At 44.7% G+C, this 23,073-nt stretch overlaps 2 protein-coding genes across 2 annotated transcripts in view; one reads left to right on the top strand and one right to left on the bottom strand.

The window, feature by feature from the left end:
• Positions 1-8,328, bottom strand: part of OXCT1 (3-oxoacid CoA-transferase 1) — a 90,853-nt gene extending 82,525 nt beyond the window's left edge. The window contains exons 1-2 of the mRNA XM_056848281.1: positions 8,178-8,328; positions 6,494-6,502 (exon numbers count right to left, since the gene is read on the bottom strand). Of these exons, the coding sequence (XP_056704259.1) occupies positions 6,494-6,502; positions 8,178-8,328 (160 nt within the window). The remainder of the gene's footprint in view (positions 1-6,493; positions 6,503-8,177) is intronic.
• Positions 1-22,633, top strand: part of RIMOC1 (RAB7A interacting MON1-CCZ1 complex subunit 1) — a 144,620-nt gene extending 121,987 nt beyond the window's left edge. Inside the window, exons 3-7 of the mRNA XM_056849056.1 lie at positions 11,191-11,297; positions 15,309-15,452; positions 17,660-17,791; positions 19,822-19,936; positions 22,291-22,633. Of these exons, the coding sequence (XP_056705034.1) occupies positions 11,191-11,297; positions 15,309-15,452; positions 17,660-17,791; positions 19,822-19,936; positions 22,291-22,577 (785 nt within the window). The 3' untranslated portion in view covers positions 22,578-22,633. The remainder of the gene's footprint in view (positions 1-11,190; positions 11,298-15,308; positions 15,453-17,659; positions 17,792-19,821; positions 19,937-22,290) is intronic.
• Positions 22,634-23,073: the final 440 nt, after the last annotated feature.

Below are 23,073 nucleotides of genomic sequence, written 5' to 3'. Positions count from 1 at the left end.
TGGAAACAGGAGCTGGAATTCTGAACCTCTAACACTAAACAGGGATAATTTGCCACAGTAAATGAGGGAAGAGGAAATACATCAGTTCTGCTGGAAGTTAATCATTATTCACTCAAGTGATATAATATATTTAAAACTTAACCACCACATAAATTCCGTGACACAGCCAACTTGGCTTCAGTAATATAGGAAGTCATCCAAGGAGAAGGTTTATTATACCAAGACCACGGTCACACAGCCCGGATAACCTACAAGAACCAGAAGGTTTATTGTTTAGACTTAGAAACAGCCTTCATAAATTCACAGCGTTAAAACCTAAAATCAGATTTGGATACTGAGTTACCACTGAAAACACTGACCTCTGCAATGGTGTATTATATTAAGATGTGTATCCCTACTGATGGTGTATTAAATTAATAAAACACAACTTGTTATATTAATTGTGGACAAATGTATCTGAAAAGTTTATTGTATGTATCTACTGTACACACAGGAGTTATCTATTTTCAATCTGTAGATTGTCTTACATAAAAGACATTGTTTTAATTGAGGGAAATGTGGGAATTTTTTCCTCCTTTTTCACATTTCTTGTCTGGAAATCTGGACAGAAGTGTTCTCCGTATGTAGATGACATCCAACTATTTCTTCTTGGGATCTGGACCACGTGAAGCAGCAGGTTTCTTATACTGTCTTCCTGAGAAGAGTCATATCCTTCTAAAGCTAAGGTATAACTAGGGTTGCCAGCTCCAGGTTGGGAAATACCTGGAGATGTTGGGGGTAGAGCCTAAGGAGCGTGGGGTTTGGGGAGAGGAGGGACGTCAGTGGGGTATACTGGCATGATAGAGTCCACCTTCCAAAGTGGCCATTTTCTCCAGGTGAACTGATCTCTGTTGCCGGGAAATCAATTGTAATCCCAAGAGAGCTCCAGCCATCACCTGGAGGTTGCTGAGATAAAGATGCATGGGTACTAAAGTAGTCAGGCTGAGAAAATAATAGTACAAGGCTCACGAAATACTTGCAAGAACATGTATTAACAAGTAGAAAAGTGAAAGTGTGAACGTGTGTCAAAGGAAACATCAGTATTATAAACGTACACAATGCTTAAAAAGCAGCGAGGGCTACTCAAAAGCAACACCAATATATATACACAAATGCACAAACCAACTGTAATAAATAAAGCTCAATTCATAATATCTAGTCAGAAAGACTCTGCTTCAGTTCGTAAGTCTCTCATTCCTTGCTGGTAAGGAAGACAGAAGGCAGAAGACCAAAGACGGGGGAGATCGGGAACGCTGTCCGGATGCTTTGTGTTTTCGCCGCCGCCGAGGCAGCTTCTTCAGCTCTCCGTTCACGCAGGAGGCAAGGCTCCTATAGGTGCAGTAAACATTTCAAAAACCTCTCAAATTATAGTCTCATTAATCCTAGGTTGCATTATAAAATATAACATTTCCAAACAAGGGATATGGATACAAAATACATACCTTAAATTCTTGAACAAAAAATTCTCAGCTAGTCACTACTTGCTCCCAGAGGGTTGCTCTATGAAAATGCTTGGTGGCTAAAACCCAGGTGTTGTTAATTATAAAGCTCAACAGGTAGGGCTTCACTGTGGAAACAGCTGCAGCTGATTGAACAGACAAGTAAACCAACCCACATATTACAAAAAACAAGAGAAATCTAATTCACTGTTCAGCCCAAATGGAAAATAAGACTTAAACAAATGAATAAAGCGTAATTCTTGCCTAAGCAGGATCTTTTGAACATTATCAGCTTCAAAAGAATTCCCCTTATAAACCCAGATGGCAAAAAATCTGATGTCGTTTTCATTATGTTTTTGATCGACAAAATGAGAAGTTAGAGGGGCCTCAAAATAGTGTGATCTTATTCTCGATTTATGCTCACCTATCCTTATTTTTAATGGCCGGCACGTGCTACCCACATACAATTTTCCGCATTTACACGTGATCCCATACACGCATCTGCTCATAGAGCAATTGGAGAAGTGATTGTTTGAACCTGAAATCTGAGCTGGTTGAACTAAACTCTTTGAGCGGTAGACTCAATGGGCAAAAGGAACAGGACCCGCAAGGGAAGTGACCAGTAACGGGGGGAGAAGAGCGTCGTGGTGAAATGTCAGAATGAATCAGCTTGTCCCTAAGAGAAGCATTCCTCCTTAATCCAAAAGTGGGGGGGACAGCACAACCTTGAATGCTAGATAATATGTGCCAGTGATTTCTAATGATCCGCTGGATAGAATTGGAATGACGGTTATATGTTAATGAACAAAAAATTCCTTCTCTAATATTGGTCTTGGAGGTGATAAGCATAGAATCGCGTGTTCTAAAATCTGCTTTATGTTTAGCATCTCGTATGACCCGATCAGGGTAACCACTTTGGGTCAGGTCTACATGAAGATTTCTGGCTGCCTGTTCATAATCTTGTGTGAGGGTGGAATTTCTCTTGAGTCGAATAAACTGGCTAAACGGGAGATTATTTCTAAGGTGTAATGGATGGTAGGATTCATACCTCAGTCCAGAATTTCTAGCCATTGGTTTTTTGAAAGGTTTGAACGCTAAAGATCTGTCTGCTCTGATGAAAAGTTCAAGATCCAAGAAATTTTCATGGCTGCAAGTTCCTGTAAAATGAAGATGCTGATCACAGTTATTAAGCCATTCAGTAAATTTATGAAATGAATTTGAACTGGAAAAACAAAATAACAGATCATCCACATACCGTTTAAATAATAGCATTTCTTCTTTGAAAGGATTGTTGTTAAAAATGAATCGTTTTTCAAAGGCTACCATATATAAATTCGCGATGGAAGGGGCGCAGGAGGCCTGGATGAAAAAGTCCCTTTGGCCTGGATGAAAAAGTCAGAGCTGTAATGAAAAGTGTTGTTCTCTAAAACAATGTCGGCTATGTCTAGCAGAAAATGCGTTGGGGGGCTTAAATTAGAGCGGCTGTATCAAGGCTATATCAAGGGGAACATTAGTGTATAAGGCAGTCACATCAAGGGAGGCAAGGACAGCTTCGGAGGGAACAAGAAAACCCTCCAACTGTATTAGACAGGACAAGTTAAACAATACAGAAAAAGGTATTCCATAAGTAGAAAGCAATGTAGTGAGGGCAAGGTAAGACATTCAGCAAACAAATAAATTATACAATACATAGTCTGATTCCCTTTATAAAAAGCTCCCATTATAATCAATATATCTAATTCTCAGCATGGCCAAATCTGTGGATACTTAAATCTGTAGATCGGAGCCACAGACAGACAAGACATATATTTCTACAGACCTGAGAAATGTCCCAGGATTGCAGAAAAATCTGAAATATTTTTTTAAAAAGATACATTGGAGGTAGGGTTGCCAGGTCTGCCCTGGCGGAGGATGGGGGGAGGGTTGCCAGATCCAGGTTGGGAAACTGGAGATTTGGGGATGGAGCCTGCTGGGGAGATCAGGCACCTCAGTGGGGTATAATACCTTGGAGCTCACCTTCCAATCAGGGGAAATCAGGGGAACTGATTTCTGTCATCTGGAGATGGGGTTTGCTAGACAACCACAACAGTATCGCCAGCCTTCACGTTTTGGTTTCTGTTAGTAAAAGGCAGGGTGGAGGGTCCATTTCAGAGCTGTTTTGGCCTTTGAGGGAAGGGTCATTGGGACCAGGCCTGGCAGCCACCACTGGCCATCCTGATACCATGCCACTTCCATGACTCACCCAGGACAGGCTACCTATAACTGCTCAACAGCACCCATCCCACAGAAGCCAGTGTGTATAGTAGTAAGAGTTTCAGACTAGGATCTGGGATACTCAGGTTCAAATCGTCACTACCAAGGGTGCTCACGGGATGAATGAGGTCAGTTATAGATTCTCAGCCTGACCTATTGCACACGTAAGGTTGCCAAATTCAGGTTGGAAAACCTCTGAAGATTTGGGGGTAGATCCTCGGGAGGGGAGAATTTGGGGAGGAGAGGGACCTCAGCGGGTTATAATGCCATAGAGTCTACCCTCCAAAGCAGCCATTTTCTCCAGGGGAACTGGAGAGAAGCAGAGAAAGATTGCCAGGAGGGTGGAAAGAGGAAATAGTGTGGGGAGGGGGACACAGAGGAAAGTGATGTGTCCCTTCCAAGACCTTGCAGGTTCCCCTACCTGGGCCATATCTTTCCTAGACAGAGGCGGTCAGGGGAGGGAAGGCTGAAGACAGGGGGTAGATAAATGCAGGTTGGTTAGAGAGTGGGAAGGGGAGAAAGAAGCACTAAAAGGGGAGATGCTATGGGGGAAAGAGGAAATAGTGGGGGAGTGGGAAACGAGATAACTTCCACAAGTCCATGTGGGTCCCCTACTTGTATAGTCCTATTAACTTTATGAAAAATGCTGTCCTGAACCATCTATTTTACATAGTTTGTGGAATGACAGAAGCATGGGACCACCTCAGCTAACAACGAGCAAGTGTACATTCATGCCTTAAGAACAGGAATTTCTGGATTCTAAATTCTTATCCCGGGTACTTTTAGTCCAACTCTCTGTGTAAGCAGGGTGATCCACGCTAAATTAATTGAAGAGGGGAGCAGGGTTTGACCCAAAGCTAAATGGGGAAAAAATGCAAGGGGCTGGTAGGGGGTGGGCAGCACACTTTCCTGCTTTAATAACAGTGTTGTGGGGGGACGGGACACAACAACGCTGAAGATTGTAACCCTGAGAGATCACACCAAGAAATATTTTATTCAGAGCACACTTCTTTAGTCCTACGGTTGTCCTCCAAGTAACGCTGGATATACTGCAGACACCGATGCTCCCTTGTGGGCGCTTGGTGGTACAGCACCACCAGCAAAACCTTTGCCAGTCACAGAACTACTCCAGATCCGAATTTAAAAAACCGGCCTTGCAGTTCAAGCTGCAATCCTATGCACACTTAACCTGGAAGTGAGCCCCTTTGAACACAGTGCAGCGTACTTGCAAGTAGACAGGCATGGGATTTCGCGGTTGCATTGCAGTTAGACAGTTACTCTCTTCTAAGCCCATTGACTTCAGCGAGCCTTAAGGTTTGCGTTATGCGTCTAACCACTAAGATAAGAACATAAGAAAAGCCATGCTGGATCAGACCACGGCCCATCAAGTCCAACAGTCTGTTCACACAGTGGCCAACCAGGTGCCTCTAGGAAGCCCACAAGAAAGACGACTGCAGTAGCGTTATCCTGCCCGTGTTCCACAGCACCTAATATATTAGGCATGCTCCACTGCTCTTGGAGATAACAACTTTTTTCTATATTGGAGTCAGCTACGAGTTATGATTCAAGTGATCAATGCACGCCTAGTGATTCAATGCAAGCTGCCTCAAAAACAAGTTTGACGCCGTTCATGGGGAATCATCCCCAATGAACCCAATGGGACTTCCTCCTGAGTAAACACATAAAGGATCAGAGTATACAGTGGTGGACAGCAATGGTCCAAGCAATTGCACAAAAGAATATTCTTTCCCAACTGTACCCCAGTTTATTATCTAGACGTCCTTCCCTTCCTATCTCTTTTCTTCCCCAAATCTCTTTCCTGCTTTTTGCTTGAAACAAAGGAAGAGGTGAATAAATCTTATGGCTCTTGGCCTCCTCGACCCATTTCACAAGATCCTGCAGCTGCTCCTCTTAATGTTAACTAAACATCAGCTCATGTGATCCGTTTGGCAGGCTGATTTCCGCCCTTCAAATCTCTCTTAAAGGCACAGGTGAAAGCCAACCATTATTCTGTGCTGGTAAACTGTGTGCGTGTGTGCTAAATGCCGTCAAGTCGCTTCCGACTCATGGCGACCCTATGAATCAAAGTCCTCCAAAATGTCCTGTCTTTGACAGCCTTGCTCAGATCTTGCAAATTGAGGGCTGTGGTTTCCTTTATTGAGTCAATCCATCTCTTGTTGGGCCTTCCTCTTTTCCTGCTGCCCTCAACTTTTCCTAGCATGACTGTCTTTCTAGTGACTCTTGTATTCTCATAATGTGACCAAAATATGATAGCCTCAGTTTAGTCATTTTAGCTTCTAAGGTCAGTTCAGGTCTGATTTGATCTATAACCCACTGATTTCTTTTTTTGGCAGTCCACGGTATCCGTAACACTCTCCTCCAACACCACATTTCAAAGGAATCTACTTTCTTCCTATCAGCTTTCTTCAATGTCCAGCTTTCACACCCATACATAGTAACAGGGAATACGATGGCATGAATTAACTTGATCTTGGTTGCCAGTGACACATCCTTTCACTTCAGAATCTTTTCTAGCTCCTTCATGGCTGCCCTTCCCAGTCTCAATCTCCTTCTGATTTCTGGGCTGCCGTCTCCCTTTTGGTTGACAATGGAGCTAAGGAATAGAAAGCCCAACAATTTCAATTTCCCCATTGTCAACCTTAAAGTTGTATGATTCTCCTGTAGTCATTACTTTTGCCTTCTTAATGTTCAGCTGGAGTCCTACTTTGGCACTTTCTCTTTTAACTTCCAGCAGCAGTTTCAAGTCTTCGCTGTTTTCTGCCAGTAATGTAGGCTGTTACCGCACTTGTATTCCCAGTGATGTATTAAGAGTTTGAAAACTTTATAAACAATACTATTCGCACTTTATATGTATTCCCACCGATGTATTAAGAGTTTGAAAATGTTATAAAAAATACTGTTCACACTTTCTATGTATTCTCACTGATGTATTAAGAGTTTGAAAACATTATAAAAAAATACAGTTTGCACTTTTAGAAAAGGGCAAGAGTCCAGTAGCACCTTAAAGACTAACAAAAATATTTTCTGGTAGGGTATGAGCTTTTGTGAGGAGGCTGAAGTTGGTTCCTTATTCCCAATTCGTTCCCTATTCCCAGTTCCTTATTCACATTTCCTACTTCCTGAATCTTTTATGTGAATAAGGAACTGGGAATAGGGAACGAACTGGGAATAAGGAACCAACTTCAGCCTCCTGCTTTTGTGAGCCACAGCTCACTTCTTCAGATACTTCTTCAGATTCAGAGAAAGCTCATACCCTACCAGAAAATATTTTTGTTAGTCTTTAAGGTGCTACTGGACTCTCGCCCTTTTCTACTACTGCAGACAGACTAACACGGCTACCCACTGTGAATTGTTTGCACTTTGTTTGGCCCCTTTAGCTGTGAAGACGTCTTCCAACCATTTATAAGCCGTGGTATCCAGAAACCCTTTTAAAGCGATGTTTTTTGTAACATTTTCAAACCCTCCAGTTTTCACTCTGCCTTCATTGAAACCTAATCCAGCTTTCCTAATTATATGTTCTGCATATAGATTGAGGAGATAGACAAGGCTCTATTGTAGGGGTGGGGAACGTCAGGCCCGGGGGCCGTATAAGGCCCGCGAAGTCATTTGGTCTGGCCCTCCATGGGTCCTGGCAGATCTCTAGCTCAGAAGGATTTAAGACTGGCGATCCGCCTCCTCCCGCAGACAGGAATAGCCTCTATTCAAGGCGGATGTTTGTTTTGCCAAGAAAAGGAACCTTTTTCCCCCTTACCGAAGAGTTGTTAGCTATGTAGCTGCTAGGACCGCCCAAGAAACTGTGTTAACCCTTTCCCACCCGGGCCATGAAGAAACGTATTCCCTCTGTACTACAAGAGGGCTGGGGGCAGAAGTGGCGAATGGCCCTCGAATAATCCTATAAATATCCAAATGGCCCTTGGAGTAAAAAAGGTTCCCCACCCCGTCTATTGTATCTCCCTAACGCCTTGGCCGGTAAGCTGGCAGCCGAGAGCCCCCTTAATTCCTCAGACACCTTTTTTTTTTTTAAATAAATTTTATTAATTTTTATAACATAAAACGAACAAAGACAACGAGAATAAAATTTAAAAAAGAATTAAAATTAAAAAAGTACAAAAGAGTAAGGGCGAAAACGCACGGTCGCTTTATCCTCCTTTCAGCCAGGATTCAGCCAGGATCGAACCCATGCGTTTCACCTAATGTGTATCTCCCTAACACCTTGGCCGGTAAGCTGGCAGCCGAGAGCCCCCTTAATTCCTCAGACACCTTTTTTTAAAAAATAAATTGTATTAATTTTTATAACATAAAACAAACAAAGACAACGATAATAAAATTTTAAAAAGAATTAAAATTAAAAAAGTACAAAAGAGTTTGGGTCACTTTTTGAAGGCGGGTGGAGGGTCGAGGGGGTCCCTTTCCGGACTTAACAACGTTGTAACCGCGAAGGTATCCCATTGTATTCCTTGCGCGATCCGCCCATCCGCGGAACGCCGATTTTGCACCGGGCCAGCTTGCAATCAAGAGGCAGGCGAGCCCCTCGCCTTCCGCCCAGCTCCCCTGCGCGGCCGGGCTGGCTCAGCATAGCCCCACCTCCCCACCCGCCCCTGCCTCCCATCCAATGAGCCGCCCGGGCAGGGAAACTTTCTTTCCCCGGGGCGTCCCCTTGCAGAGCAGGACGCGCCTCCTGCGTCGGGGAAGCCTCGCGCGATGCGCAGGGCGGGGAGGAGGGCGGTCCGGGACCCCGGTCGGAGCGTCCCGTGAGAAGGCTGGCCGAGTGGAGCCAGGCACCCACCGGAGACGAGAGGAGAGGAGAGGGGGGCCCCGATGGCGGCTGCCGGCGTTTTGCAGGCGCGGCTGGCGGCGCTGGAGGCGCGGCTGTGCCGCTTGCGCAGCGGCGGCGGCTCCGAGGGTAAGGGGGGCGGCCGCTGGGCGCTTTCCTGCGTTGCCTTATTGTCCTGCACTCACGCCTCCTGGCGCCCTTTAACTAACGTTTGCTTAAAAATATTATATTAAAAATATTATATTAAAAAAAATATTCTATCATTGAACTCACGCATAGTTCAATTGTGGAACTCCCTGCCCCAGGGTGTGGTGATGGCTGCCAGCTTGGAGGGCTTTAACGGGGGGAGTGGATATGTTCATGGAGGAGAGGGGTATCCATGGCTGTTAGTTGAGGGTAGCAGGAAAAGAGGCAGACCCGACAAGAGAGGGCTGGACTCAGTGAAGGAAGCCGCAGCCTTCAGTTTGCAAGATCGGGACAAGGCTGTCAAAATATTGTCGAAGGCTTTCACGGTCGGAGTTCGTTGGTTCTCGTAGGTGATCCGGGCGGTGTGAGCGTGGTCTTGGTATTTTCTTTCCTGACGTTTCGCCAGCAGCTGTGGCCGGCACATTACCTTTGTTGCTTCTTGCAGGACAATGATTCGGCTCAAACCCAACCCCTTTCTGACTATATATTACTCTTCCTACACACTTGACACTGAGAGACACTGTCCTTCGGTGTGACTCCTCTGAAGATGCCGGCCACAGCTGCTGGCGAAACGTCAGGAAAGAAAATACCAAGACCGCGGTTACACAGCCCAGATAACCTACGAGAACCAAAGGCTGTCAAAGATTGGACATTTTGGAGGACTTTCATTCATAGGGTCGCCGTGAGTCGGAAGCCACTCAACAGCACTTAACACACACACACAGTTAGAATGGATACTAGTCATGCTGCATATCTATTCTCTCTAGTATCAGGGGAGCATGCCTATTATCTTGGGTGCGATGGAACACAGGCAGGATGGTGCTGCTGCAGTCGACTCGTCTTGTTTGTGGCTTCCTAGAGGCACCTGGTTGGCCACTGTGTGAACAGACTGCTGGACTTGATGGGCCTTGGTCTGATCTCAGCGTGGTCTTTCTTATGTTCTTATCCACCCTATTCTCAATGAGCCCTGTACACATAAACACACACGAAGCTGCCTTATGCTGAATCAGACCCTTGGTCCATCCAAGTCAGTATTGTCTACTCAGACCGGCAGCAGATCTCCAGGGTCTCAGGCAGAGGTCGTTCACATCACCATTGCCTAGTCCCTTTAACTGGAGATGCCGGGGATTGAACCTGAGACCTTCTGCCACTGAGCCACAGCCCCTCCCCACGTTACGTTGCCCGTGTTTACCCATAACTTTTCATTGTATGGAATTTTTGCATTTAATTTTATGTGTATCTGGCTGAATGCATGGTGTGTGCGCTGCGTTTATTCAGGTGCTGGTGATTATTTACTTGGCCTTTCTTCGATGTGATATGTGTACCTGGTGTAGTGGTTAAGAGCGGTGGTTTGGAGCCTGATCTGGAGAACCGGGTTTGTTTCCCCACTCCTATGCACACGAAGCCAGCTGGGTGACCTTGGGCTAGTCACAGCTCTCTTCGAGCTCTCTCTGCCCCACCAACCTCACAGGAGATCTGTTGCGGGGAAGGGAAGGTGATTGTAAGCCATTTTGAGTCTCCCTTAAGTGGTAGAGAAAGTTGGCATATAAAAACCAACTCTTCTGCTTCTGCCACAGATTTAAGGTGAATTAGACTTTCGCCTTCTGATATTTTCTAGAGATTTGTGTGGATGGCACAAAACAGAACAGGCCAATCTCTTCCTTTTCCACTGGGAATAAACCATAGGAGACCTTGGCCCTGAATTAGGAGTTGTAAATTCAAGGCTAGGCTAACTCTTTGAAACTACCTGCATTCTATCCTACCCTCCCCATTAAATACTCGGTTGTGTTCTGTTTATTTCATCTCTCACTATTCATGAATTTTCTCTGGGTTTTTTCACTTAATATAACTTGTGACCATATGCTCCGATGCATGTCTATTCAAGCTTTACGTTCAGTGGGATTCTGTTGCAAATTGGATAATGTAGGGTTTTGGTGTACCCTGTAATGTATTTTGCAGCTCTTCAATGTGATACCACTTTCTGATGCAGGTAATAATCCTGTTCTGTAAGTGAGTAAAGTCAGCAATAAAGGTTTGGGGCTCCTGTGTAATGCTCCAAAATATATCTTTTTCTGTTAAAATGACTTTCTGCATTGGAGTTTATATGAGAGCCGGTGTAGTGGTTAAGAACGGTGGTTTGGAGCAGCCCAAGACCACCCAGCAAGTTTCCATCTCGGGTGGGGATTCAAACCTGAATCTCCCAGATCCCAGCTCGACATTGCTAACCCCTATACCAGAGGCTCCAGACGTTTTGAGTCACGGAGCACTTTTCAGGAAATAAATTCATCACAGAGTACTAATTTTCACCTAGCACCTGTATACTAAACCAAATGACAGTAGTATTTTTCTTTCCAATCTCTTCATGGAGCACTAGGAGATGTTTCGCGGAGCACCAAGTGCTCCACGGAGCACAGTTTGGGAACCTCTGCTTATACAATGTTGGCTTAATAAAGTATTTTTGTCTTTATGCATCAACAGATCCTTTCTTAACGCAAGCTGCTGGTACTCTAGAAAATCTGAGGCACCTTTCTGAAGACGGCAGAGAGAACAGCACATTTTCTAACCTCTTGCAGCTTTATGCTCAGGTATTATGCTATAATGAAAGGTCAGCTTTCTTAGATTGAAGTTCAAAAGCAGCCTAACACAAATCGCATCAAGGGGTTGGATCCCACCTGTCATTTCCGTGGACAATAGGGGAGGTGACTTCTGATTCCCCCCGCCCCACCATACCTTTGACTCCCCCTTCATATCTAAGAACATAAGAAAAGCCCTGCTGGATCAGACCAAGTCCAGCAGTCTGTTCACACAGTGGCTAACCAGGTGCCTCTAGGAAGTCCCCAAACAAGATGACTGCAGCAGCACCATCCGGCCTGTGTTCCACAGCACCTAATATAATAAGCATGCTCCTCTGATCCTGGAGATAATAGGTATGCATCATGACTAGAATCCATTTTAACTAGTAGCCATGGATACCTCTCTCCTCCATGAACATGTCCACTCCCCTCTTAAAGCCTTCCAAGTTGGCAGCCATCACCACATCCTGGGGCAGGGAGTTCCACAATTTCACTATGCGTTGTGTGAAAAAATACTTCCTTTTATCTGTTTTGAATCTCTCACCCTCTATGTCCTCCAGGAGCAGCTTTGGGGAAGGTTCCTTTCTGGCTGGGGGGCGGGGGGAAGCAGATAAATTCTTCCCGCAGTTTTAGGCAAGACCCGAGCCATACTAAGGATGCTTGTGGTCTTGAGTTCTGTAAATAGAAATAGCTCAGTGCCAAAGGACTGCTGCGTTATGCTGTCAATTGTTTTGAACTGGAAAGGAGTTTGAATTGACAGCACTGAGAGCAAATTGTTATATTTTCATGTCTTAAGTATCAAAGAGTGGATAGTCACAAGAGCATAAGTAGAGCCCTGATGGATTAGACAGGTGGTTCATCTAGTCCAGCATCCTGTTTCACACAGCGGGCAAGCAGTTACCCCGGAGGGCCAACAAAAGGGCATAGCAGCTGAGGCCTTCCCCTGATGTTGCCTCCTGGCACTGGCATCCAGAGGTTTGCTGCTTCTGTAGATGGAGGCTCTCTTTTGTCACCATGGCTAGTAGCCACTGATGGAGCTATCTTCCTTGAAAGCCATCTGTGCTCATGGCTGCCACCGTGTACTCTGGCAGTGAATCCCACAGTTTAGTTAATCATTGAGTAAAGAAGTATTTTTTTTGTCCATTGTGAATCTATTCATTTTATTGAATATCTTTAAATTCTAGTACTGTGGGCGAGGGAGAAAAAGTCCATTTCTCTACCCTGTGCGTCGTAATTTTATAAATCTCTCGCGTGTCCCCCTAACTTTTTTTCCCCTACTGAGAACTCCCAGACTCTTTTCCCTTTCCTCATAGGAAAGCTGATCAACCCCTTATTCATCTTGGTTGCCCTCTTCTGTATTTCTTACAGTTCTGCAGCATCCTTTTTGAGATATGGCAACCAGAACAGCAGAGTATTCCAAATAAGGCCACACCAAAGATCTACACAGGGGTCTTACAGTGTTGGCCGTTTGATTTGCAGTCCCTTTTCTAATAATCCCTAACACGAAGTTCCCCTTCTTTACTACTGCCAGCAAACCTAGCCCACATTTACTCTGAGCTATCTACTGCTGCCCCAAAATCTGTGTCATAAGAACATAAGAAAAGCCCTGCTGGATCAGACCAAGGCCCATCAAGTCCAGCAGTCTGCTCACACAGTGGCCAACCAGGTGCCTCTAGGAAGCCCCCAAACAAGACGACTGCAGCAGCACCATCCTGCCTGTGTTCCTCCGCACCCAAGATAATTGGCATGTTCCTCTGATCCTGGAGAGAATAGGTATGCATCATGAGTAGTGTCTTTTGGTCTCAGTCAGTTCATACCCCATCAAAATATATTTAAAACTGGGGGGGCAGGGGGTTGCAGTGTACATCACATTATACTTACCTACATAGAACTTCATTTGCCACGTTGTTGCCCACTCAGCCCAATTGACATGTCTTCCTGGAGCTCCTCGCAAGCCACTTTCACCATTTTGAATAATTTGGTATCTTCTCCAGGCTTGGCCGCTATACGACTTACCTCCGCCCCCATTCCAGATCATGTATGAACATTTTAAATAGCACCAGTCCCGATACTGATCCTTGTGGGACCCCACTGCTCCCTTCACTCCATTCTGAGAACTGTTTATTTTTGTTCTGTTTCCTGTTTAGCTAGTTTTCTGATCCATAAGGGAACCTGCCCTCTTACCCTGATTAATGGAACCAATTTAAGTTGACTGACTGATTGTAGACCACAGGTACAGTTTCAAATGGTTCAGGAGTGTGCTTTTTAGAAAGATTGAGACTGTGGCCTAGTGCACAGTATGCATTATCTGTTGGCTGTATGCATTAACCTGCTCCCCTGCATTTTTTTCTAATTATGTTTTACCATTTTTTGCATTGCTTAACAAATGTCTGACACTTGTGCTTTGTTTTGGATACCTGTAATCCTAGTCCTATTGATTGCATTGATTCACACTGTGTAATCTGCTTTTGCCCTGACCTGGATAACCCAGGCTAGCCCGATCTCATCGGGTATCAGAAACTAAGCGGGGTCGGCTCTGGTTAGTATTTAGATGGGAGACCACCAAGGAAGTCCAGGGTCGTGTCGCAGAGGCAGGCAATGGCAAACCCACCTCTGAACATTTCTTGCCTTGAAAATCCCATGGGGTCGCCATAAGGCAGCTGTGAGTTGATGGCCAAAAAAAAAAATCTGCCTTCAATCTCAGTGAGTAAAGTGGACTATAAATAATGTAAATAAATACTTTATGGCTCACATTGCCAAAGTAGAGGGGAACAAGAAACCCTACATTGACTTTTATCCAAACCAGCAATTTATGATTTGCCACCAATCAGGAAGTGGGAGAAGGGCATGTGTGAGTGCAGATGATTCAAGAAATGTCAAACCACTGAAAGCCAAGCATAATTCGAAAACGACATAATTTAAAAAGGGGTCTGGGATTGTTCTCACGAGCCCACTGATTTAATCTCAGGAAATCTGCTGGAAATGCCCATGCTTGGTCTGAATCACTCTGAGGCTTTAGTAGATCATCATTTGTTCTTCCAGTTTAATATTTTTTAAAATTCTACATCACAGGTATTTTAAAGTGTTACATTAGATCCAGCACCATGGGATTACTTACAACTGTAACTTCTCTGAGATCTGCTCAGGAAACTTTCCAGACTTACCCAGATGACCTGAGTAAGTGGTTAATAAATCCGGCCACATGCACTGGAACGGAGTCTTGCCTTTTGAAACCGTGCAAGCACAGGTAGCCAGCGTGGTGGAGTGGTTAAGAGTGGTGGTTTGGAGCGGCAGAGTTTAATCTGGAGAACCAAGTTTGATTCCCCGCTCCTCCACATGAGTAGCGGTCTCTAATCTGGTGAACCAGGTTGGTTTCCTCACTCCTACAAATGAAGCCAATTGGGTTACCTTGGGCTAGTCACAGTTCTCTCTGAACTCTCTCAGCCTTACCTACCTCACAAGGTGTCTGTTTTGGGGAGAGGAAGAAAAGGGAGAGGAACTGTACGCCAGTTTGATTCTCCTTGAAAAGTAGAGAAAGTCAGCATATAAAAACCAACTCTTCTTAAAGCATCAGCCTTGTGTGCCAGAGCAAACTGGCAACATCAAGATCCATAGCTGGGTTATGATTTCTAAAAAAGGTTCGCACCTGCTTGGAAACCTGGTCCGTCCCCCTAAGTATAGCAGAACTAGCAATGGGTTACTCAGATCTTAATGGAATGCTACAGTTCAGAATATTTCTTTATTTTTGAAGAAAATCTCTGGAAGAGATTCCAGGATGTTAGCCGGTTATGGTGTTGCGCAAACCAAGCACTGTGCATAGCTGACTTTTAGTTGTCCCACCCCCGCGTTAGTGGTCTTAAAAATGGCTGGTGTGGAAAGCCTTGAGGACTGGTGCAGGCTGAGAGATATCTGCATGAAACACCAAAGGCTTACTTTGTACAGACTAGAAGTGAACTTAACCAGTGAGGTGCCGTTGAGGAATGGCTGAGCAAGTTGCGGTTGACTAAACTTGTATTTGTGTAGGCAGTTCTGGATATCACCTACTTTGAGGAAAACCAGCTTGTAGATGAAGATTTTCTGGAAGTCTCGTCTTTACAGAAAGTTGAAGAACTCATCCATGTACTTTCCGAGCCGGAAACCTTGATTGAAGAAAGCGGTGAGAATGGAGTGAGTACTGAGCCAGAGCTGCTCATAAATAGATTCGAGTCCAGTAGCACCTTAGAGACCAACAAAATTTTCAAGGCATAAGCTTTCGAGAATCAAAGCTCCCCTTCGTCTGATACATCGGATTTGGTGCCCTATGACACTCCCTAAATACGTATCCTTGGTAAGAGACTAGGGGTGGGGAGGAAATAGACTCTGTGAACAAGTTGCCTAGAAAATTGTATAGCTTGTATCTGATGAAGGGAGCTCTGACTCTTGAAAGCTTATACCAAGAAAATCTTGTTGGTCACTAAGCTAATTCATGCCATTGTATTCCCTATTACTATGTATGGGTGTGAATGCTGGACATTGAAGAAAGCTGATAGGAAGAAAGTAGACTGCCTAGGTGAATTACTTTACACTTCTCCCTATTGAAATCCATTTTATTGCTTATGGCCCAGCTCTCCAGTCTATCGAGGTCATTCTGAACTCTGACCCTACCCTCTGGGGTATTAACTACCCCTCCTAACTTGGTGTCATCTGCAAATTTGATTAGCATGCTCTCAATTCCATCATCCAAGTCATTTATAAAAATATTAAATAGTACCGGTCCCAGGACAGACCCTGTGGTACCCCACTGGTCACTCCTGTCCAGGATGAAGTTGTGCCATTAATGATTCCCCACTCCTCCACATGAGCCGCGGATGCTATTCTGGTGAACCGGGTTGGTTTCCCCACTCCTCCACATGAAGCCAGCTGGGTAACTGGGCTAGTCACATTCTCTCAGCCCCACCTACCTCACAGGGTGTCTGTTGTGGGGAGAGGAAGGGAAGGTGATTGTAAGCTGGTTTGATTCTTCCTTAAGTGGTAGAGAAAGTTGTCATATAAAAACCAACTCTTCTTCTTTACTGAATCCTCAAGGAGAGAGGGCTGGTGTAAGCATGCTGTCCCCGGCTCTGCGTGATCGCCCAGTTGTCTGCAGGGTGCAACTTCACAGGGAAAATGGCCGCACACATGCTCCCTCCCCATGATCAGCGGCACAGCTATCCGAACATCACTGATCACAGAAAAGGAGAGCACATGCAGCCACTTCCTTTGCATGGTCACCCCTGCAGATGATGGGGGAGGGCCGCATACTTGCCCCTGCTCTCCCTTCCCACATTTAGTGAACGGGGGGGCTGTTGTTGGCTGGGTTTATGTTATCCTGTGCATGGAAGCCTGTACAACACAGAAGTAAATAAATCAATAGTGCAATCATAAAGGCACTTTTCTGGGAGCAAGCCCAATTGAGGAGAGGAGGCTTATCATGTTTTTAATGTTGTTTTATCCTTTATGTATTTTTCGTGCTCAAGATCTTTGGTCATATGAGATTAATAATAAAGGAAAGGGGTAGAGTAGGCTTCTGAGTAGATCTGCTTAGGAATGCCTGTAAGTGGCCTTTTTATCTAACTCCAGAGATGTCGTTCTCTCCCCCTCCCCGTTGCTTGATGCTAGCTATTTGTGAGAACCCGGAAGATTACATCTATTATGGTTTTGCAAAAATAACATTTTTGAAAAGTCTTGCCTGCTTTTGAAATGGAGTCTTGAAATCGGCAAAGCTCCTTTTAGGGATGGAAAAGGATAAAGGGGCCTGGGTGTAACACTACGAGGGAAATGGTAGAAGATGGGGCACAGGGAGGAAATTGGGGGAATGCTTTTGCAGTTGTGTAGATGAACCCTAATTGCACATCCACTCAGAAGTGATGTCTCATTTTATTTAGTACACATTGATCCTTCCCTGCTTTCAGGTAGTGTAGCATACATTGGTCTCCCCTCCTCCATTCTACCTTCACAACAACCCTGTGAAGTAGGCTGAGGGCTGAGAGACAATCACTGGCCGGCAGTAACCCAGTGAGTTTCATGGCAGATTTGAACCCACGTCCTAGTGCAAAATTTTAACCATTGCAGCAATCTGACTTTCTGGTTCTATCCGGTTTTCTTTGACACATGCAGCTTTAAAGGGAAACTCATCAAAAAGCATCATACTTTATCTCTTGTTAATCAGAATCTTTCAGTACACTGATTTATTTAATGTTATTGAAGGCATTTTTATTTACTGGTTTAAAGTGTGCTAATATGTACTGCAGTTCACTGTGCTAGCAGGAAGGGTCTCTGAATATGAAACAACACTTGCCTTTGCATTCTTTTCATTGGATTTCCAAAGAATTTAACTGGTGTGGGTCTTGTTTCAGCCCCTTACTGTGCTTGGTGTAGAACTACTAGAATGTCTCTACTGGAGAAGAGGAGCTTTGCTCTACATGTTCTGTCACACGGTTAAAGGAAGGAAAGAATGGTTAACGGACAAGATGGAGACTTTTAAAAAGGTAAACACCCCTTCTGCCTAAAAGCAGCTGTAATAAAATTGCCTCCTTCTGTAAGCATCATTTCAGTCCTTCAGTGTCTTCATAACAAATATCATTGCAAATATGAAGCTGCCTTATAATGAATCAGACCATTGATCCATGAAGGTCAGTCTTGTCTACTCAGACTGACGGGCTCTCCAGGGTCTCAGGCAGACGTCCTTTACATCACTTCGTACCTGGTCCATTTTTGGTTTTTTAACTGGTAATGCTGGGGATTGAACCTGGGCTCTTCTGCATGCAAAGCAGATGCTCTGCCGCTGAGCCACAGCCTCACGAGAGCCAGCATAGCGTAGTAGTTAAGAGTGGTTGATTTCCCACTCCTCCACATGAGCAGCGGACTCTAATCTGGTGAACTGGGCTTGTTTCCCCACTTGGGCTAGTCAGTTCTCTCAACTCTCTCAGCTCCACCCACCTCACAAGGTGTCTGGTGTGGGGAGAGGAAGGAAAGGTGATTGTAAGCCGGTTTGAGACTTCTTTCGGTAGAGATAATAGCGGTATAAAAAACAACTCCTTCATTTTACTCTAAGGTCACTTTTTTTCCTTTGTAATGTACATACAGTAATGTGTGTGTGGATAAAGTATTGTCAAGTCGCAGCCGACTTATGGCGACCCCTTTTTTGGGGTTTTCATGGCAAGAGACTATCAGAGGTGGTTTGCCAGTGCTTTCCTCTGCACAGCAACCCTGGTGTTTCTTGGTGGTCTCCCATCCAAGAACTAACCAGGGCTGACCACATACAGTAATACATTGGTGGTATTCAGCTACTTTCCTTTATTGCTGCTCTGATGCCTCTTATTAAATCTTCAGTGTGTGTGTGTAAAGTGCCATCAAGTCGCAGCCAACCTATGGCCACCCCATAGAATTTTCTAGGCGAGAGACGTTCAGAGGTGGTTTGCCATTGCTGGCCTCCACGTCACACCTGATATTCCTTGGAGGTCTCCTATCCAAATACTTGCCAGGGTCGAGGCTGTGAGTGTGTGACTGACCCAAGGTCACCCAGCAAGTGTCCATGGCGGAGGGGGGAATTTGAACCAGGCTTTCCCAGAACCTAGTCCGACACCTTAACCACTACACACTGGCTCTCATGTCCCTCACTATGGAGGACTCTTTTGTCCAGTTAACTTTTGTAAGCAATCCCATTGAATTTGGAGGAAATCTGGGGCATCCTTGATACAGAGGCCTGCCAGGCCTACATGTATGATGGTATGGGGGGTGGAGCAAATGCTAAGAAGAAAGGGATGGCGCTGTAATGGGGCCTGCCACCCCCAATGGAAGCACACCAAGATCCTCTGGGTTTTTGATGGCAGATGTGCAGAAAAAATTCACTCCAAAAACCTTTCACCTTAACTGAAGGCGAAAGCATCTAGTATGATATTAAAGCTTGATCACAGAAGGAACTGCTTAAGGCACTCCCAGCAGGGAGCAGCCGGATTTCCTGAATAGTCCGGGAAAATACCAGTAAGGCTTCTTTGAAGTTCCAGAGCTCCTTACACCATTTTGTTACAGATAACTTGGGCTAGCAGGATAATCAACAGAGTTCTTGCATGATCCTCCATAAATACAACTCCTACATGGTAACAACCCATAAGCACAGGAAGGGGCCAGGCATACAAATTAAGAGTCTGGCTATAAATCAGTACCATTGCCTTAACTTTACTCTTCCAGTGTACATTAAATCTTAAAATCTGCACGTGCAGATTTTCATCTTGCTCTGTAAAAGCAATACTCCGTGGCTCAATTTAGATCAGAATTGGAATGTTCCTTTTCTAATATATTGAAACGTCAGCTGCATGCTAACTGAGGGGTGCTTTTTCAGCCATAAACACTCCTACTACCTCATCCTACAAAACATTCTGTTTGTCCTGTCCATAAATAATTAATGTGTGAGTTAAACTTTCTTTGAAAGCGGCAAAACAACCAGCAAGGTCATTTAAAAGATTACTCTGGAGTCTTGCATTGAATGTAGTCCTCAATTGTCTCTGTTCTGCTTTAGTTTCTTAGTGAAGGAGTTAATTACTTGGTGAAGATGCTTGGCTTTAGATGTTCTGTTAACCCCAATGAGGAATTTGCGTATCAGGATCCAGACACAGCTAGACTGCTCCATGAAGGTAAATATTAGACATCATGTTTTCCTTTCCTGGCTTTGCCTCTATAAAAGAAACATGAACTGTATGGGGAAAAGGAAGCATTGCATTAGGAAACTGCGTGTGTTTAAAGTGCCTTCAAGTCGCAACTGACTTAAGGCTGTAGGGCAGGGGTGTCCAATCTTTTGCTTTCCCTGGGCCACATTAGAAGAAGAAGAATTGTCTTGGGCCGCACATATAATACACTAACTTGGGCTGCACATAAAATACACTAACACTAACGATAGCTGATTCATAATGTTTTAAGTAAGTTCACGATTTTGTGTTGGGCCGCATTCATAGCTGTCCTGGGCGGCATGCGGCCCGGGAGGTGCATTTTAGACAAGCCTGCCGTAGGGTTTTCAAGGCAAGAGACTAACAGAGGTGGTTTGCCGTTGCCTTCCTCTGCATAGCAACTCTGGTATTCCTTGGTGGTCTCCCATCCAAGTACTAACCAGGGCCAACCTTCTTAGCTTCTGAGATTCGATGAGATCAGGCTAGCCTGGGCCATCCAGGTGAGGGCATTAGGAAATTAGAGGATGGAAAATTAAGGCCATGACGCAATTAGTCATCTTTTGAGTTCAAGCATCCCAATAGAAGAACAAGTTATCAAGCAGAGAAAATGTAAGTTTATTGCTAATACAACAGCTTAAGTTGCAGATCTTTGGCAAGAGGCTGTAGTAATAGCCTTTCCATCCAAGATGGAACCTCAGGTCACTTAGGCTGTAATATTGTGAACCCGCAGCAGCGCAAGTGCTTATTTAACCTGGGATAAGGGGCACTTAAGCCATCATGGGTGGCATCCACACTGGTGCCAGAAAGCCACGGAGCTGCGCGGGGCTCTGCCACCGTCGCTACCATTCTGGCAGCAAAATCCCAGAAGTGGAGGTCTGCACTGGAGTTGGTGGGGGGGTGCATTCCCAGGGGCGGAGCTGATGTTAGTCAGCTTCCTAGCCCCTTTTGTCCTGGGAATGCCCCGTCTTGCAGCGGTATAATAGGTATAATATTGCCCTGCTTTATCAGGTGGTGGCTAGTGTACTGAATGTATTGTGAAGTCCTTTGAATGCTTGGAGAAGGCACTGTATTAAATACATAGTTTTTTAAAAAAAACAGTGCAATGACACTGGACAAAATGAACCTGGTAACATTTTGGGGCACACTATTCCCACATCACTTGCCGGAGAAGAGGAAGAGAGGGGCTGAGCACAGTATTTTGATGTTGGTGGGAGAGCTTTGCACTGGAGAGTTTTGTTGGACAGAATTTCTGCCTGTGGAACACAACTTCCTTGCTTCCCTTGCTCTCCCTTATAAGCCCTTCTGCAGTGTGTGTGTGTGAGAGAGAGAGAGAGAGAGAGAAAGTTGCCCTCTGTGGGCTAAAATAATTCTGATCATGGAAACACTCTTGCAGATCCAAACCACACCACTGACAACAGAGCATTTAAGTGGAGGACTTTGCACTAAATCTTTTAACAGGTTGTCGCAAGCTGTGACTTCAAGAGATGATCTCGGATAACCAGCTACTTATTTTCTCTTTATTCATTCATGTGCTTTACACACATCAGCAAAGCAGTGAATGAACTAACAAGCGACAGGCTTTGGAGAAATGCTTGCAACCAGGAGAAATGCTTGTAATGCTTTTTACCATCCCCACGTTAGAAGACTGTTTCACTCACTGTCAGTCTTAGCCCATCTTCATTCATGATTCCTTGCCTTCCCCCCCCCCCATTTCACTATACTACTGCCTTCCATTTTTTTCTGAGCCCAACACTTTCCTTGCAGTTTGAGATTTGCGCAAAAGTTCAAAAAAAAATGCATGCAAACACTCCCGCAACGCAAATGCAGAATGAAATCTGAGTTAATATAGGCAAATATGGTTAATTGAAATGGGTAGTTTGCATGGCATAGTTAAATTGTGGAACTCTCTGTCCCAGGATGTGGTGATGGCTGCCAACTTGGAAGGCTTTTATGAGGGGAGTGGACACTTTCATGGAGGGGAGAGGTATTCATGGCTACTAGTAAAAAAGCATACTAGTCATGATGCATACCTATTCTCTCCAGCATCAGAGGAGCATGCCTAATATATTAGGTACTTTGGAACGCAGGCAGGATAATGCTGCTGCAGTCGCCTTGTTTGTGGCTTCCTAGAGCCACGTGGTTGGCCACTGTGTGAACAGACTGCTGGACTTGATGGGTCTTGGTCTGATCCAGCAGGGCTTTTCTTATGTTCCTATGACCTGTGCGACCCCCCCCCCCAAATATGTCTCAACTTAGAGTACTCATCTGTACATACCTAAAATCTTGATCAACTCTAACCATTTTTTCTTGCATTCCATGGGCAGGTATATTTAGTGATACCCATCTACTTGCTATGATGTACAGTGGAGAAATGTGTTATTGGGGACTGAGCTTCTTCGGAAAAGGAAAAGCTCAACTACAAAGCACAGATTCTGGATCCAATAGCGAACAGCACTGTAGCCCACACACTGACGTTCTGGACTTTCGAGATATGGGAGAGAAAATGTTGCAGAAATACGTTGCTGTGTGCGAAGGACCTTTAAGAGCCCATGAATGGAATACCAGAAACGCAAGGCTTATTTTGGACTACTTTAAACAGTCATCAACCTGATTTACTTATTCAAGTGTCTGTATGCTTCTAAGAAGAAATATTAAACTGGCAAGAAAAAAAACATTTAAGCCTTAAGGTTTCTGAAAATGCATCTCTTATGGCTTTTTAAAAACATCAATTTTAGTTTAACTGATTGGTGAAGTGCAAACATTGTTAGCTGCTGCACAATTTTCTCTAGCATAATCCTTCTGATGTTGACGGGGCAACTCAAACCCCACTGGCTTTGGTTGCAAACTTTTTGCTAGAGAATGTCTGGCTTCCTTTAAAGACATTAGTTCATGACTGTTAAATCGGTGAAGGAAGTAGAGTTGTGCAAGGCCGTGAGAAGAAAATAAATCAAGGGTTGTGTGGATTCCTCTGGGCTCATACAACCATTATGCTAACCTTAGCCAGTCTGCAGGCTAATAGCACCATACATCATGGGCCCTGCTGTTACTTGGCCCACAAGATGCTACCTTGGGGAAAGCTGGGCTGAAGCTGCTTTATATGGAGTCAG

Source organism: Euleptes europaea, chromosome 4, assembly GCF_029931775.1.
Source record: "Euleptes europaea isolate rEulEur1 chromosome 4, rEulEur1.hap1, whole genome shotgun sequence".
NCBI lineage: Eukaryota > Metazoa > Chordata > Lepidosauria > Squamata > Sphaerodactylidae > Euleptes > Euleptes europaea.
The sequence above is the reverse complement of the archived record's forward strand: the minus strand, read 5'-3'. Positions and strand labels throughout refer to the sequence as shown.